This window comes from Podarcis vaucheri (assembly GCF_965113315.1).
Source record: "Podarcis vaucheri genome assembly, chromosome: 4".
NCBI classification, from domain to species: Eukaryota; Metazoa; Chordata; class Lepidosauria; order Squamata; family Lacertidae; genus Podarcis; species Podarcis vaucheri.
This window is the reverse complement of record NC_138762.1, coordinates 880,734-899,101: the sequence shown is the minus strand read 5'-3', so window position 1 is coordinate 899,101 and position 18,368 is coordinate 880,734. Positions and strand designations below refer to the sequence as shown.

Here is an 18,368-nt window from a genome sequence, read left to right as displayed (position 1 = left end):
TCCTCCCTTTGCACAACCTGACCGACACGCTGCGCCCCCGAAGAGATCCCGGCTGGCGAAGGGTCTCTGTAATCCATCGCTGCAGCGCAGAAATTGGGGGGGGGGAGTGGAGATCCAGAGACGGGGAGCCACTGGGGCGGAGGGGGGGGAGCCTGTGCAACTGCCTCCCCCCCTTCACTTTCCCTCCCGGCTGGACCAGAGCAGCTTCTCCGGGGGGGGACGCGCCCCCTCTCCCACACACCCATAGATTTATTGACATATTTATGAAACCGTTTTTTAAAGCCCATTTTGCGGGGGGGGCGACTATGCCCCTGGGGGGGACTTCCTCGCTCCCCCCCCGCTAGATCCGGCCCTGATCCCTGGGTCATCATCCAGTCCCACCCCCAGCAAGGCAGGAATCTCAGCTAAAGCATCCAGGGCAGATGGCCGGCCGATCTCTGCTCAGAAACCTCTGTTACGGAAGGGGGGGGCATGTCTTCTTCACTACAATATATTTGCTCAATTTCTCTAGGACTCCATCACCCCTCCCCTGTCCTCCATAATCTCTCAAGTAATCCTGTCAAAATCACTCTGCCAAACCTTTCCTCGGGCAATGCCAGGTGACAGACTATGCGTACATGGACCATTGTCTTCTCAGGATGTGCTTATCTGCGCATATCTCCAGCCCTCTGCATATTCCCCCCTCCCTCCTCCATATGTTAATCCAGTGTAACCCAACCTCTTCTTAATGTATTCATGATGTAACTGGGATGTATTTTGCACTGTATTCTGGGATATGGAGGGAAATTTCAAAAGTTCATGTCACCCCCTTTCTCGCTGTTCAATCTCGCCTTGAACCTGTTGCGCAATAAACTTGGACCTTCTGCAGTTGCTCCTGTGTCCGGCTGAGCTCATTTTCTTCCGCAGGGACCCACGGACTTAGTCCGATGAGCTGGGTGGCAGAGTAACCCCGCACCCAGATTTTAGCCGTAACAGTTGGCGCCCAACGTGGGGCTTGTGGTTCTCCCGAGCTGCTGACTGGGGGCCCCGAAATCTTCAGCCGGCTCCAGGCCATTTTGCCTGGGAAGATCCTTTTGGACCCCCAGCCATCTTCCGGGCGGTAATCGAAAGCCCTAGGAGTTCAGCCGGGGAGCAAAAGAGGGATCCAGCCGGCTTATTCATCGATCCCGGGATCATCATAGAAGACGCGTGAGTATAAGGAAAAAGGAAAATCCAGTGCACTGGTGGGAAGGGGGTGGAATCTCCTGGCAACTGAATTCTCTGCCCTCCTCTCTATCGCTCCTTCTTGCCTTTCTCTTGGTCCGGTTAGTGAGAGAGACCGTGGACCGCTGCTCAACCCGAAAGGGGGGTTCTGAGCTCTATCTCTTTTCCTTAAAGTCTCCAGCCAGCCGCACCAATTGGGAGCCCGAAAGTAAGACGGAGAGACCCGGCTTGGAAAGACAGCCGACTTTCCGCAACGGGCATCCCAGTTGAAAGCAAGGGGCTGGAGTTCTTCTTCCGAACTTCCCGAGCGCCCTTACGGAGGGGGCAGGAAGGGGTCTGGCTTTCTATCCCAATCCCAGCCGCACCGGTCGAGCTACATACCACGTGTACTGTAAGCTCGCTTCCGAAAGCAAGGGGGATTTTCGACCCGAAATTCTATCCAGGGACCACCCGATCTGGCACCGCATGGCGCGGGCGTCCAGTAGGGCCCCTTTTCCTGAGATATGACGATAGGTAGGAGGTTGCCAGGAGGGATAGCCCATGAGGAATTGGGCAGGACCGGCAGAGTGGAAAGAGACCCCAGGTTATAGGAAATAAGGAAATAAGGAAATAGGAAATGGAACGCAAGGAACCGGATAGCTAGAGCTCTCTAAAACCCACTAAGGAAGTTGCCAGGCAACTAGAAGCCCCTTCTCCTCTTTACTATACGTCCCTGTACTAAGCATACCAAACCCCTAGACATACCAATCCTAATCAACCCCTCTTTTTCCCCTTCTCTATCCCAGACACCCCCCCAAAAAAAGAAAAAAGCAAAAAAAGCAACAACAGCAACGCATGCATCTATAAAGGGGTACCCAGTCAACCAAGCGTTGTGAGCCCTACCAGTCTGATTACCTGGTGGTGTGTTTGAAGAGGCAAGGAGGCTCATAAAACCATGTGGGACCTTCCTACTAATTTCACTTAATGAAGCCAAAGGTAGTGGCCCATCTCCTTGCAATAACCAACTAAAGGATGAGAATATATATGTTTACATGTTGTCTGTTATGTGTGTTGTCTGTTAATACATATATGAGAATATGTATGTTTACATGTTGTCTGTTATGTGTGTTGTCTGTTCCTTCTGTCTCTGGCAGACTGCCTTTCTTAAGTGTGCATAGTTTAAACTGCAAGCTTGCTTCAAAATTTAAATCTAAGGAAGCCATGCTGGATCTTAGCAGTCCTAAATAAGAGAAAATGAGAATGAAGTGTGCAAATGTTTACCCCACCTCTTGCTTTGCCCCAACTTTTGAGATTGTGAGTCTACAGTCTTATTTTGGAAGGTGCTGATAACCTAATGTTTCTGCTGCAAAAGCCTAGTTGAGCCAACTGCTCTCTCAAGCTAAAATGCAGTGTATGTACTTCATTAAGCATATGCCTATAAAAGTATGGTGTTCATTCAAAGAAAAATATTTGAATCCAGTTTTAACTTTGATTTGGTTGGACAGAAGAGTTATTGTAAGGCTCCTGATATCAGTCTCTATAAGACTTCATGGCCCCTTTTGTTAGAAAATGCCCCCCTCCCCCTTGTTTCACTCTGCCTCTTTCAGTTGTTTTCTCCCTTCTTACTTCTGTGCCAGGTAAATTTACTCCCGAGTAAGCTTCCTTTAAAGGAAACTGCAAAGAGGGGAGGGGGGGCAACACTCGTGTATTCCCTTAAAAAAAAATCAAATCTAGGGCTGCTTTAACTGTGCTTTATAAGAGATCCTCTCCCTATCTTACGAAAACTGTTCACTTCAATCTTCCTTAAATATCATTTCAAACTCACTCAAACTATCTCAAGATCTGCAAAAAGGGTTCTGTGTAAAGTTATGTACTTTTATTTTCCTCTTCCTTAGTACATGATAGGAGCATAGATGTTTCCTTTCCCAGCTGTAAATCTGTACTTAAATGTGTATGCCTCTTTGGTAGTACAAATCTTGCTGCAAAATCTTGCTGTGAACCCTATATTTTGGAGGGTTGGACTAGATGACCCCAGGGTCCCCTTTCAACTCTCCCGATTTGTGGCTGTGTGGAAGGACATGTGTCTGCAAGCATTGGAGGGTACTTCTTAAATTCTGGTGACGTGATGGAGTTGAAATTCAACCTAGCTATGCTCTTTAGTTTTAAAAGGTGAGAGGTGAAGCCCAAATGGTAATATCAAGCATTTAAGTGATTACAGTGTTCATCATTTTGTCTATTATTTTAAAAAAATCAAACTTAAAAGTCCATTAAAAGTTTAAGCACATAAAAATTCATATAATCAAGTAGAATTAGCCTTGACCATCCATCCTGTAAATAAAGGGCAGTAAAATTTGTCTGCAGATGGTAAGGCTGAGAATGTTAAAAAAAAAAAAAAATCATATGTATTCTAACTCTCTGGCCATTTTACTCATAAATAAGAGAGCGGTTGATTGTTCCGCGAATGACCAGATAAAATGACCAATAATGATAGTCCTTTCCTGTACATAAAGGAAGCACTCCTGTTGCTTGAGCTGAAATTGCTAGCTTTGGTGAATACTTAAATTGCTGAGTTTCTCTTTTTTGTTGTTTTAAAATCTAACCCTATTTTTAAAATCTACTCCTTACCTTTCCCTTCCTTATTCTAATTGAGCCAAAGGATGCAACATTTTCAGTGGTATAAAAGGTTTGCTGAGACATGAACTCTGCACATGCACAGAGGCTAGATCAGCTTTAAAAAAAAAAAAGAGAGAGCGAGAGAAAGGAGGGGGGAGAGAGAAGGTTTGGAGAGCGTGAAACCTATACAAATTTCCTTATGTAAAACTTGGAACCATTGAGCGAAATCATCCTTAATGTGTTTTGCTGCAGGGCTACTTAAGACAATAGAGTTAAGTACTGGACATGCCAAATTCTTTTCACAGGTAAATATCAAAGCACTCCCACTGTGAGTTCCTCTCTTGAGTACTTTCCCCCCCCCCCATGTGATTTAAATTTTATAACAGTTTTCTTGTGTGTGTGTGTATGTGTATATGCCTATGCATTTTAGGAACAGCATTTCCTGACAGACCTCTCACATGAAATAATTTTCCCTTTTAACAGAGTGTCCTTTCTGAGGGGATGCAAACAGTGATTTAAATACTCTATAAAAAGTAATAATTGCATTTGTTTTCCTTTTGTCTTTCTTCCCTTAAAGCCAAACAGTCACTTTCTTTCTGTTCAGCAAAACAAGTCTGAATCCCTGCTATATTAGTTGATTTCCTTCTATCTCTTTGTGGCTTTGACATTATTTTTTAGGTTACAAATAATCTGTTTTCCTTTATTAAGTTCGTTTTATCAGTTCTTCCATTATATATATGAAATTAATCGAAGCACAACCAAACATTGTTTGTGGAATGGTATTTGTTTACCTTTTGCCTGAGCATTTCTTAATTCTGTCATTTTGGCTAGTGCAAGGTACTTGCACAACTTTAAATTGCCATTCATTTTCTTGGTATTAACTCATTTCCCAGTATTCCACTATTAACATTACAGCTGATGTCACATCAAGAAACACTTTTATTTTCATTTGGGATGTTAGAATGCCAAAACAGATTACTTCAGGTTACTTATTAATTGTGTGTCTTAGCATTTATTTATTTTTGGTTCCTCATAGCTCATTTTGTGTGTTTGTGTTTTACTTTGGGGACATGTTCATCACATGTTGAAAGTCAGTTTCATGAAGTTCTTTTATCAGATAGCACATGGTGAATTTTAAGTTTTTCCCCATTGTTTTCCCATCTTTTCAGTCTAGTGGTTTTGATAATATATTTAATAATAATTCTTTTCTAAATCTGATGTCCTTGTGTCAAGTTTGTTTTCATCTGACTGGTAATCTAATTTTTTGCTTTCTTTTGTATTTTTTTAACCTTTGTATTTTTTCAGTTCTCTTTCTATACATGTGGAGTAATTTTTATTTTATAATATGAAAAGAACAACAACAACAAAAACTAAGTGAAGGAAAGCAAACAAACTTAGCAGATAATAACAGTAATTATATGGAAATGTGATAATAAATAATACTAAATAGTAAATTTTATTTCTATCCTGCCCTCCCCAGCCAAAGCTGGGCTCAGGGCGGCTAACAACAATCAAAATAGTCCAATAATGATAATGAATAAAATGTTTAATCCACTAAGATTGTTATTATTTGCAGCTTCCCATGGAAACTGGAGGACATCCTTTTTGCCTTTTGCCCCTTCCTTGTCTAACTGTTTTTAAGTCACCCCAAAACCCTGCCCCTTACAGGATATCACTTCTACAGATGTGCAATGATGAAAAGCAGCAACAACCCCTCAACAACCCCTCAACTCAGTTCTTCGCTATCACGAGACCTGCAACACCAGAGTTTTCAAAGTGGCCACAGCTATCTCTTTAAAATGATATAGACTGACGGGGGGGGCTGACAAAGGGGGGAGGAGTTGAATTGCAAGGACATTTTTTCACTTGAACCTCAAGCCTCTGTGCTCCAGGATTCAAAAGATACATGCGTAAAAGATCACAATTGTGTCAAGATATGCAACAGATATTTAATTATTTTGTTTTGTATTATGTGTTATTATGTAAGAATGTTGAAATGTGTCTGACAGTGTGATTTCCACAAAGGGGGGCAATTTATTGTGTGTAACTGTTTTTATGTTTAATGTCTTATTCCTTACACACCAGTGGAGAATTCTCATGCATTTTATACTTTCTAATAGCTCACACTATTGTGTAGTCCAATGTTTAGATAACCACAATTCGTTGTCCCACCTGGCACTATGCCAACCTTCCCTACCCATTTTAAAAATGTGCTAAAACTTGCTTTACCAAGGAGAAGCTTCTAAGAAACATGAAGGTGGATATGCTTTGGTTTAGCAGGAATGATTCCTTATAGACTTAAATTGACTTATTTGGACAACTGCCCTTGTTAAGAATGGTTTTCTTTTAACAGATTGGTTTGAAGAGTTGAGAACCATTGGGCAAGATAAATTCAAATTGGACTCAGTTTGAATTGGGCACGTGTATCCAGGCTGCAATTAGCCTTTTGGTCCTTTAAGTGCAAGTGAGCAACCCCCATGCGTGCAAAACCACAGCCTATAATAAAATCCCATAGCTAAAGGCCAAGGCGAAGACATCTCCCTCAGAGATGCCCAAACCTGTGCCAGCTATGGTGAATGCCAGGCGACATGGTTAAATGAAAGCCCTGAGGGGATTCAACAGACAGGATGTGTTGCTGTAGCACTATGTCAGTGTGAGACCACAGAAGAGCTACCTTGACACCTGAGAACACAAAATGGCGGGGGGGGGGGAAGCAAACTGCACTTTGCAGTCATTAGTGGACCTTCCTGCCTAAATGTAAAGCATAGATCACTATTGAGAAAATATTTCTTCCAAGGTGCTAGAATACCACAAGTAACTGAGCAACAAAATATTAATTTACGTGATATCCTATGTCTAGCTATGTGTACTGTTACACCATTATATTTCTGTGCAAATATCCTTAAAGCAGCATGATATGCAAGTCCCTTTCAGGTTTGCATAAACCCACACATCTGGTACGGTAGATACCAAGTTATTATTTAACGCATATATATAACACGCGTGTACATTGTATTCGTCCGTGTTGCTCCCTCTTTTGCTGCCCTGCTCAACCCACCTCCTTTCCATTAGAGCGTATTCCCACTCACAGGGAAAACCTACATTCACCGAGATTTAGGGTGCGGAGAAAAGATTTGCAAGTTCTTACAGAACTTTAATGCAAATCTATCTCCGAATGGGGGACTGTTACGGAAGGGGGGGGGCATGTCTTCTTCACTACAATATATTTGCTCAATTTCTCTAGGACTCCATCACCCCTCCCCTGTCCTCCATAATCTCTCAAGTAATACTGTCAAAATCACTCTGCCAAACCTTTCCTCGGGCAATGCCAGGTGACAGACTATGCGTACATGGACCATTGTCTTCTCAGGATGTGCTTATCTGCGCATATCTCCAGCTCTGCATATCCCCCCTCCCTCCTCCATATGTTAATTCAGTGTAACCCAACCTCTCCTTAATGTATTCATGATGTAATCTGTGTAACCCAACCTTTCCTTAATGTATTCGTGATGTAACTGGGAGGTATTTTGCACTGTATTCTGGGACATGGAGGGAAATTTCAAAAGTTCATGTCACCCCCTTTCTCGCTGTTCAATCTCGCCTTGAACCTGTTGCGCAATAAACTTGGACCTTCTGCAGTTGCTCCTGTGTCCGGCTGAGCTCATTTTCTTCCGCAGGGACCCACGGACTTAGTCCGATGAGCTGGGTGGCAGAGTAACCCCGCACCCAGATTTTAGCCGTAACACCTCCAAGGAAGGAGAGTCCCCCCCCCACCTCCCCAGGGAGACCTTTCCCTGCCCAGCTGCTCTTAGGTGTCCCTCAAGGCAGCGGGTCCTGAGTTCCAGCCCTGCGGAAAGAATCGCACTGGCTGCCGAGGAGGAACCAAGCGAAGTTCAAAATAAATAAATCCTATTCTCATCATAAATAACCAAAACTTTCTTAAGCATGTTGCTAGGCAAACACTCAATAGTATGCCATTTCCCCTCCCAGAAATGCTGAATTTCTAACTCAATGGACTAAAAATGGATGGTTGTTATGCTTAGGGGAGCTTTTAATATTTGATGGTGTATTGTATTAATATTTTGTTGGAAGCCGGCCAGAGTGGCTTGGGAAACCCAGCCAGATGGGCGGGGTATAAATGAATGAATTAATAATAATAATAATAATAATAATAATAATAATAATAATAATAATAATAGTTGTTGTTGTTGTTGTTGTTGTTGTTGTTGTTAATTGAATTGATATACCACCCTTCACCAAGAGAGAGATCTCAGGGATATTGAAAACATAGAACTCATAAAAAGTATACAAATGATGCATCACCTCAAATTCTTTAATCAGGTGAGTTTTCTCCTTTGGAAAGAGGCAGGTGGAATCTCCACGGCAGAATAACAGAATAACGTTGAAAGGCTAGTGAAATATGGGGAACCAAGAGCATCTGCTTGGCATGCAGAATGTCCCAGGGTCAGCCCCTGGCATCTCCCGCAAGGGCTGGATGAGACCCCTGCCTGAAACTGGGGGGAGCTGCTGCCAGTCAGTGTGGACTACACAGGGTTAGAGGGAGCCCTTGGTCGGGCTCAGCAGAATCTCCTCCCCCCAGACACCAGTTTAAGACTCTAGCCTTGCTCCACCTCTTCCTTTGCTCTTTCCTCCTCTGGTTCCATCCGTCCGCTGGGGTCTTGCCCTTCCTAGACTCTTCTGACGCTGAGTCCCCTGAGTCTTCCCCCTGCCTCCGGCGGGCTTTAGGACCTGGTTCCCAATCCGGGTTTTCTGCTGTCCCACGCGCCTGTACATTCGAACTTGGCGCGCGCGCCCAGCCGGCAACCTTCCTCCTGACCGTTACACTACTCCTGTCACTGCTTCCCCCTTCGGGGAGGCTAGCTGGACCTGACCTCCCCTCCATTCCCCCACTCTCCGATAGAGGTGAGGTCGGCCCTGACTCATCTTCTCTCCCTGCTGGAGGAGACGCTGGCCCTGACACATGGGACTCTTCCCCCCCACTACGCTCTGGTGGGGAAGCTGGTCCTGATCTCCCGCTGCTGCTTTGGGAGTCCCCGCTGGCCCCTTGTTTCTGGTGCGTCCCCCCCTGGGACCCCCCTTGCCCTGACCATCGGCGCCTCCTTCTGGGAATCTTCCGATTCGCTGTCATACTCCCCTACGCTGCCCTCAGATTCTTCCCCTTCGCCCTCCATTTCCTTCCTCCCCTGTGCCTCTGTTCCTGAGCCCCTGACAGCAGGTGATACAACCTTGATGGCAGAAAGTGAGGAGGAATTAAAGAACGTTTTATTGAGGGTGAAAGAGGAGAGCGCAAAATATGGTTTGAAGCTCAACATAAAAAAAACTGAAGATCATGGCCACTGGCAAATAGAAGGAGAAGAAATGGAGGCAGTGAGAGATTTTACTTTCTTGGGCTCCATGATCACTGCAGAGCTTAAAAGCAGAGACATCACCTTGCCAACAAAGGTCTGTATAGTTAAAGCTATGGTTTTCCCAGTAGTGATGTATGGAAGTGAGAGCTGGACCATCAAGAATGCTGATTGCCGAAGAATTGATGCTTTTGAATTATGGTGCTGGAGGAGACTCTGGAGAGTCCCATGGACTGCAAGAAGATCAAACCTCTCCGTTCTGAAGGAAATCAGCCCTGAGTGCTCACTGGAAGGACAGATCCTGAAGCTGAGGCTCCAAGACTTTGGCGACCTCATAAGAAGAGGAGACTCCCTGCAATGCAGGGGGTGGGACTTGATGGCCCTTGGGGTCCCTTTCAACTCTAGAATTCCATGAAAACATCAACTACAGATGAATCCTACTGTCAACATTCAGAAGCCTGGTGTCACAGAGTTATCTGGGCAGGAAATCCCACAGTTCACAGCTGGAGTTAACTCTTTATCAGCAAGAACACAATATTCACAGTCTTGGCTGAGTTACAGGCTGAATGAGAACAGCAGCTCATTCCCTGATGGTCTGTCAGTTTGCACTGTCAATCAATTAATGGACTAGTTGTCTAGGTGGAAGTTTCTTTAGTGTGGAGAGATTTGAAAAGTGAGATGATACAGGGCAAAGTTTGTTGATGTGGTCTGGTAAAGAATTGCTCTGTTGAATATTCTGTTGGAGAGATTTGCTATAAAGCGAGGTTTTCAGGTCTTGGTTTATATGTTTGAGTGGAGTTTATATACGATTAGTAAGCTAACCAAACTAAGATAAGATGATAAGGTTTATAAGATAGCTGTTTTGATGAGTGAGTTGTGTTTTTTCCTTAACTGTGTCAGGTTTCATAGGTAGCCTTTTGTTTTCTAATGTGAGGGACAACATTTAGTTTTAGGAGTCAGGATGTTGTTCTGCTGCTCACAGAAGCTTCTGGTCAGACTGTGTCATCTGCTGGTGAACTGCAGGTCTACCAACCAAAGGCTAGGATTTATTCTTGTTGAAGGAAAGTGTACATGCAATGTTTTTCCAGAGGTGTTTTGCATATCAATACTTCCTGCACTTAATAAATGGGGGGATTGTCAGTCTGCATTTCTTAGAGGAGAAAGCACTGATCTGATATGTAGAGCTCTTTCCTATTCTAGTTACCGTATTTTTCGATCTTTTGGACGCACCGGACCATAGGAGGGGGAGAATTGGAAAACATATTATTTTTTCTTGTTCTCCCCCTCAAAAACAAGGTGCGTTCATGGTGCGTTCAAGAGCGGGTTGGGGAACCTTGCCGCTGCCCCCCGAGCTTGTGGGGCTGGCGTTGGTGGGAAGCGCTGCTTTCCCCCACTGCTAGCCTCAAAGATCCCTGAAGTCTTTGGAGCACAGCTGCACTCCAAAGGCTTGAGGCTTCGGGGACATCCTTTGTAGCCTCCGCAGGGCGAAGGGGTGCCTTCACCCCGCCACCCTGCAGAGGCTTTGCGCAGCCATCCCGAAGCTGGAACAGTTAGACGAAGGGCAGCACAGCGCCCCCTCTCACTGTTTTGGCTTCGGGGACAGCAGGCTGCTATCTGCAAGCCTTGGGAGCCCGGCAGGAACTCCCACCGGGCTCTGAAGACTTGTGGAGAGCTGCCCGAAGCCCGGGGTGCACAGTGCCGCACTCCCCGGGCTTCGGGCTGCAGGCAACTGTCCGCCGGGACCTCTCTCGCGCTCCAGGCTTCAGCGAAAGCCTGCATTCGCTCCATAGGACGCACACACTTTCCCCCTTCATTTTTGGAGGGGAAAAAGTGTGTCGTATAGAGTGAAAAATACGGTAATTCAAGAGGGTTCCGGAAGCTTCTCTGTGAAAATGAAACAGTCAGAAGGTTTGTAAGGTTTGGGTCATTCCTTCAGAGTACAGCTGGTTTAAAGAGGTTCTGTCAAATCTTCTGTCAAGGTCATGCTGACCCCCGGTGGCTCCTCCTTCTCCTGACTCACCTCTGCCTCTCGACCTCCCTCCTCCCACTCGCCTCCTTCCTCTTCTGCCTCTGATTCTGCACTGCATTCTGCCACAGAGTCTCCCAGCTCACTAAGCCCTGTTACCATTTCAGCTTCTGACACCTCCTCTTCCCAGACTTCTCCTCTTCTCCCTCTGACCGCCCCTCTTTCCTCCACCTCCACTCCTTGGGCTCTAAGACGTCTTCCCTTCCTGGTTCCCCAGCTTCTTCCTCCCACCATTCCTCTGTGCCCAACCAGTCCATGACATTCCTCCATCCCTCAGCCTCTGTCCCCACAAGGCAGCTCCCCCTGACCTGATCTGGTTCCACAGCCACTGCTTCCCTTTTGCCCCCATGAAAAGGCGGATAGGGAGGTCCTGCCGGCATCCTTCTGCCATCTGCAAGAAAGAAAAGTGCAGGTGGACATTTGTGCCCATTTCATATGTTAGTCGTGCAGAAATACATCTCTCCTCCTCTCGACCCTTTTTCCCAACTCCCCCCCCCAAAAAAAAAACCTGATGAAAAGGACCCAGACATTATACGGAAAAAAGAATGAGACGGAGAAAAGCCACCTTCCTCCTTACCCAGTGGCCTCTCTCTGGTGTCCAACGGAGGCCTCTCTGCCTCACAGGAATCCAGGTCCATTTCTGCAAAGAGATCCTTTCCCTGAAAAAGAAACAAGGATACAAAACAGAGAATGGGGAGAAATATTAGAAAGAGAATGACAAAGACAAAAACATTCAGGGTGTTAGATCTCATTCCATGGATGCCTTCCCAGAAAAAGAATGCGCCATCAGTAGAACATTTTGGGATATTCACCATCCTTTTTGGAGCCCCTTGGGAGTATCCAGAGGAAAGTCTCTCTCACCTGCTTTCTCTCCTCTGCCTGACTCAGGAGGCAACCTTCGGCCAGGGCCACCGCCTGGGAACTGGTCTCCGCTCCACAGTCCCTCACCCAGCTCTCCATCTCCAGTGGAAGGACAGCCAGGAACTGCTCCAAGATCACCAGGTCCAGCATCTCAGCTTTCGTGTGCCTTTCTGGCTTCAGCCACTGATGGCAAAGGTGGTAGAGTCGGCTGCAAACCTCTCGGGGTCCTTTGGCCTCCTGGCAGCAGAACTGCCTCAACTGCTGGCTCTGCACCTCTGAGCGGAGGGTGTCCTCCTCACCCAGGATCTTCAGCACAGAGTTTTCCCAGAATCCCCCACTGCTCCCAGTTTGGATGGCATGGCCTCTTCCTGCTCCAGGGCCAGCTGAGTCTCCCTCATCCATCTGTGCTCTCAGGAAGTCTCTAAGAAATTGGAATAATAATAATAATAATAATAATAATAATAATAATAATAAATAAAATAAATAAAATAAATAATAATAATAATTTATTATTTGTACAACGCCCATCTGGCTGGGCCTCCCCAGCCACTCTGGGCGGCTTCCATAGAAACCAAAAATCCACTAAAATATCACACATTAAAAACTTCCCTGAACAGGGCTGCCTTAAGATGTCTTCTGAATGTCAGGTAGTTGTTTATCGCTTTGACATCTGATGGGAGGGCGTTCCACAGGGCGGGCGCCACTACCGAGAAGGCCCTCTGCCTGGTTCCCTGTAGCTTTGCTTCTCGCAATGAGGGAACCGCCAGAAGGCCCTCGGCGCTGGACCTCAGCGTCCAGGCAGAATGATGGGGGTGGAGACGCTCCTTCAGGTATACTGGGCCGAGGCCGTTTAGGGCTTTAAAGGTCAGCACCAACACTTTGAATTGTGCTCGGAAATGTACTGGGAGCCAATGTAGGTCTTTCAAGACCGGCATTATATGGTCTCGGCGGCCGCTCCCAGTCACCAGTCTAGCTGCCGCATTCTGGATTAGTTGTAGTTTCCGAGTCACCTTCAAAGGTAGCCCCATGTGGAGCGCATTGCAGTAGTCGAAGCTGGAGATAGCCAGAGTATGCACCACTCTGGCAAGACAGTCCGCGGGCAGGTAGGGTCTCAGCCTGCGTACCAGGTGGAGTTGGTAGACAGCTGCCCTGGATACAGAATTGACCTGCGCCTCCATGGACAGCTGTGAGTCCAAAATGACTCCCAGGCTGCGCACCTGGTCCTTCAGGTGCACAGTTACCCCATTCAGGACCAGGGAGTCCTCTACACCAGCCCGCCCCCTGTCCCCCAAAACCAGTACTTCTGTCTTGTCAGGATTCTCCAACCGTCTCCAGGCACTCACACAGGACCTTCACCGCCTTCACTGGTTCTGATTTGAAAGGGAGGTAGAGCTGGGTATCATCTGCATATTGATGGACACCCAGTCCAAACCCCCTGATGATCTCTCCCAGTGGCTTCATATAGATGTTGAAAAGCATGGGGGAGAGGACAGAACCCTGAGGCACTCCACAAGTGAGAGCCCAGGGGTCTGAACACTCATCCCCCACCACCACTTTCTGAACACGGCCCAGGAGGAAGGAGCGAAACCACTGTATAACAGTGCCCCCAGCTCCTCAAGACGGTCCAGAAGGATGTTATGGTCAATGGTATCAAACGCCGCTGAGAGATCCAGCAGAACTAGGAAACAGCTCTCACCTTTGTCCCTAGCCCGCCGGAGATCATCAACCAGCGCGACCAAGGCAGTTTCAGTCCCATGATGAGGCCTGAATCCCGACTGGAAGGGATCCAAATGGTCCGCTTCTTCCAGGCGTGCCTGGAGTTGTTCAGCAACCACTCGCTCAATCACCTTGCCCAAGAATGGAAGATTTGAGACTGGGCGATAGTTGGCCATCGTGGCTGCAATAAAGATGGTTTTTTAAGAAGCGGTTTAATGACCGCCTCTTTCAGCGGGTCTGGGAAGGCTCCCTCACGGAGGGAAGCATTCACCACCCCACGAAGCCCATTGCCCAGTCCTTCCCGGCTAGCTTTTATTAGCCAGGATGGGCAAGGATCAAGGAGACAGGTGGTTGGTTTCACGCGTCCAAGCAGCCTGTCCACATCCTCAGGGGTAACGGATTGAAATTGATTCCATGCAACTTGACCAGACAGGGCTCTAGCACTCTCCCGCCCCGGCCCTGCTCCCACGGTGGTGTCTAGCTCCTTCCGAATATGAGTGATTTTATCTGCAAAAAACATTGCAAAATCGTTGCAGGAGATCTTGGGGTCTTTACAAGGCCCCGGTGGTAAAGGAAGGAAGGAACCCTTTGGTCGTCTGCCAAGTTCTGCCTGTGCTAATGAGGTCTAGCAAATCCTATAAAGCAAATATTGTTTAGTTACAGAATTTTTAGGTCCGAAGAAGAGAAATGTCCCTTGAGCAAGCATGGATGAGTCTTCCTAGGAACCAGGGTGGGACTGTACCAAACCATGAGATATCTTCTGAAAAAGAAGACGGAAGAGGTGGAGAGAAGAAGAAGAAGAAGAAGAAGGAGAAGGAGAAGAAGAAGGAGAGGAGGAGGAGGAGGAGGAGGAGGGGGAGGAGGAGGAGGAAGCAGCCTCTAGCCCTCCTAGAAGGAAGATAGCATTGCAAAATGTTAATCAGCCAGTTTTCTCCTGTCTTCCAGTAAATGCATGAAGTCAGAACTGACTGACCAGGGAATCATTTGTATTTTGTGAAAAATGGATGCTTGGTTCAATGTGGATGCAATGCGCTCTAAGTGCGGTTGAATCCTGACAAGAGAGAAGTACTGTTTTGGGGGGACAGGAGGCAGGCGGCTGTGGAGGACTCGCTGGTCTTTCAAGACCTAACACCGGTCTTGAAAGACCTACATTGGCTCCCAGTACGTTTCCGAGCACAATTCAAAGTGCTGGTGCTGACCTTGAAAGCCCTAAACGGCCTCGGTCCAGTATACCTGAAGGAGCGTCTCCACCCCCATCGTTATGCCTGGACACTGAGGTCCAGCGCCGAGGGCCTTCTGGTGGTTCCCTCCCTGCGAGAAGCCAAGTTACAGGGAACCGGGCAGTGGGCCTTCTCAGTGGTGGCGCCCGCCCTGTGGAACGCCCTCCCATCAGATGTCAAAGAGAACAACTACCAGACTTTTAGAAGACATCTGAAGGCAGCCCTGTTCAGGGAAACTTTTAATGTTTTATTCTGTTCTTAGTGTTCTGTTTGGGAGCCGCCCAGAGTAGCTGGGGAAATCCAGCCAGATGGGTGGGGTATAAATAATAAATTATTATTATTATTATTATTACTATTATTACGGGGGTCCTCAGGAGTTGCTCTCCCCCCACCCCCACTTCAGGGCACATTTCCCCCCTGCTTCTGTCTCCTTTTCTTGCACTTGGACTCTCTGCCGCTCTCAAGACAGACTCCTGGGGTGGGGTCCCTTTTTCTATGCTCTGAGGGCCAGGTATGTATCTGTTCAACCCCCTGAGGGCCAAGTGGGTGGGGCCAAATACATCTCCTTTGAAATTTAGGCAGCTAATTTATTATTATTATTCTCTAAGATGGCTGAACACACGCACAGCCCTTGATGCCAAGGTCCCTGGAGGCTCAGTGAGCAGCAGCGCGCATTTCCGGCTGCTTTGCCAGCAACAATCCCTTTGGGAGAGATGTGGTCCTGGGATGCCCTGCTCTGGGTGCGAGGGGATTGCTGCAGTGGCCTCCGTGGGGAGCTGCCCTGGGAGACACTGGGAAACTGGTCCCCAATGCAGCAGCCAGACTCTGGGCTGGGATCCCTCTCTTTATCCCTGGCCTCTCTCTCCCACCTTTCATTCCTCCCTCCCCGTGGGGTTTTTTTTTGGGGGGGGGCTGGTCCACCTCCGGAAAACCATTTGCACACATTTCCTCTGTTGTGCAATGAGGCTGAGCGATGTCACACAGAGTTAAAGTCCCAGGGACTCCTTTGTTTGAAGAAGAGAGATTTTTTCTGAAGGGGGGGCGGAGGGTCAAATGAGTTTGGGACCCTCTGATCTGCAGGAAGGAGAGCGTGGCAGACCTGGCCCCTCCCTGGCAGGACCCTCTCCTCCCTGACTTGGGGTTGTAGTAGGAACCCCCCCCCCAATCATTCTGTTTGTACAAACTTCACACACACACTCACACACTACATATGCCACATTTCTGTTATAAATTCATAGAAAAATCAACCATACATCGGATTTGCACTGTTCCATTTTTATTTTTCTCCATATGACAAAGACTATCAAAGAGGGGTGGTGATTCTGGTCCGGCCATAATCCCTTCAACATACCAGCACATCTACAGGAGCCCTGCCCAGTTGCTATGTCAACCCTGATAATCCCAGACAGAAGACAATCAAAATCACAAAGAACAGTGGATTCACCACAGGCTGAAACAAAGGACAATGATCAGATCTTCCCTCTGGGGGCAGGAAACTGCAAACTCCCCATTGTCACCTGGAAAGTACTCATGGGGAGGGGGAAAGGAGGAACCAGCCAGGTGACAGGACACTCAGGTTACCACCACAACTCCTCCCTCAACCCCTCCTTTCTGTAATGTATGCATGATGTCAACCCCTCCTTTCTGTAATGTATGCATGATGTTTCTGGGGGTGGGCTTGAGCTAGAGGAGGGGAATTCCAAAAGTTTTTATAAGGTCTTGCAGCCCATTGTTCTGGGTCTTTCCTCTCTCTTGCAAGTGAAGGGAATACCCTGTTGCAACAGTTCAATAAAGGCCAAGCCTACAGGCTGCTGTTTTGCTCCAAGTTATCCTGGTTGGTGTCTTTACTTTTTGTCCAAGGGAGCCCTCAGATTTTTCCGTTAACAGTTGGCGACCGCGCTCAGGGACACTTGGTTCTCCTGTAAAGGTGAGAGGGGAGATAGAGGGGATCAGGCGCCACTGGGCAACCTTAGCCCAGAGATCCTTCTTCCTCTCCCTGCCTCCTCTTTGCGGGCGGTAATCAATCGTCACCAAAAGCTCAACCAGGGGAGCAAAGGCGAGGTCAAAGCCGGCTAAGGGAAAAGGATCCCGGGATCTGCGGGGGGACATCTTCGAACGTGAGTATGGTTTGAAGTAAATACATTGGGAGGGGGGTGGAAAAGTAACGTCCCCACGACAGCCAGACTTTCCTTCTTTCATTTCTGACGTTACCCTTCGGAGTCGGCCGGGTACGTTCTCTCTCTCCCCTTTTCTCCCCCGATTTTCCCCTTCGGAAAGTGGCCAGGGAAATCGCGGAACTTTTCTGTCTGACGTTATCTCTTGGGGTCGTCTAGGAACGTCAAAACCTTTCCCTTTCTCTCCCCACAAATTCTTACGCGGTGCTTGGCCGGGGAAATTGTGGTACCTTTTGCTGTTTTCCGACGTTCCCCCCCGGGCTCGTCCAGGAACGTCTTAATCTCTCTATCTCTTTTCTCCCCCGTTTTCCGTCTTGGAATTGAGTCCGGGAAAGCGTGGCTCTTTTACTGTTTCTCTGACATCCCTCTCTCGGAGTCGTCCAGAGGAGTCTTTCAAGTATTCTCTTACTCTCCACCTACCCTAACTCTGCAAATGAAGCTGCCCCTCCTGCCTGGTGACCTTTGTTAGGGATGACCCGGGTATGTGAGAACGCAAGGTCGTTTGCTCCCCTTTCAAAACTTTGTTTTCTCGGACCCCCAATCTGGCACTGCACAGCGCAGGCGTCCAGTAGGGAGCCCAAACTTAGTCTCAAAGGCTAGGCAGGAGGCTGTTGTGGAGGGTAGGTTAACAGGGTCCCCCCCCTGCAGGAGCAGATCAGGCCCCCCATACCCCCACCAGATCCCAGAGAGAGAGGAGACTCACCAGATCCCAGAGAGAGAGGAGACTCACCAGATCCCGGGAGGGACAGCGAGGCAGGGAAGGACTGGGGAGGGAGGGGCCTTGGCTCTGGAGGACCTCCCCCCCGTCCTCTTCCTGGTCTCTCTAGGAAGGCAGCTCAGTTCCCTTTAACCCTTACCAAGCCGAGTCCCCCAGCTCAGCCCCCCCCCTAAAATTGCACACTCACGTAGCCAGGGCAGAACTCTGATTTCTATTATTTTCTGTCATTCTGAATGGCTCTAAGGGGGCAGCTTCCTCCTGGATCCGCCTATGGCAAGGGATCATTTTTTGGGGGGGGGGCTTTGGCTCTTGGCTGGGCTCTGAGCATCTCCCTCGGTCCCTTTGGGGGGGCCTTTGGCTCTTGGCTGGGCTCTGAGCATCTCCCTCGGTCCCTTTTGGGGGGCCTTTGGCTCTTGGCTGGGCTCTGAGCATCTCCCTCGGTCCCTTGGGGGTCATCTCTGTGCATAGTGGTTCTGACTCCCCTGCCCACTC

General features: G+C 47.9%; 1 protein-coding gene across 1 annotated transcript in view; it reads right to left on the bottom strand.

Moving 5' to 3' along the window:
- Window positions 1-18,368, bottom strand: part of LOC309531588 (uncharacterized protein) — a gene marked incomplete at its 3' end in the record, with an annotated part of 400,889 nt that overhangs the window by 183,404 nt on the left and 199,117 nt on the right. Inside the window, exon 2 of the mRNA XM_082221178.1 lies at window positions 11,765-11,846. Within this exon, the coding sequence (XP_082077304.1) occupies window positions 11,765-11,846 (82 nt within the window). The remainder of the gene's footprint in view (window positions 1-11,764; window positions 11,847-18,368) is intronic.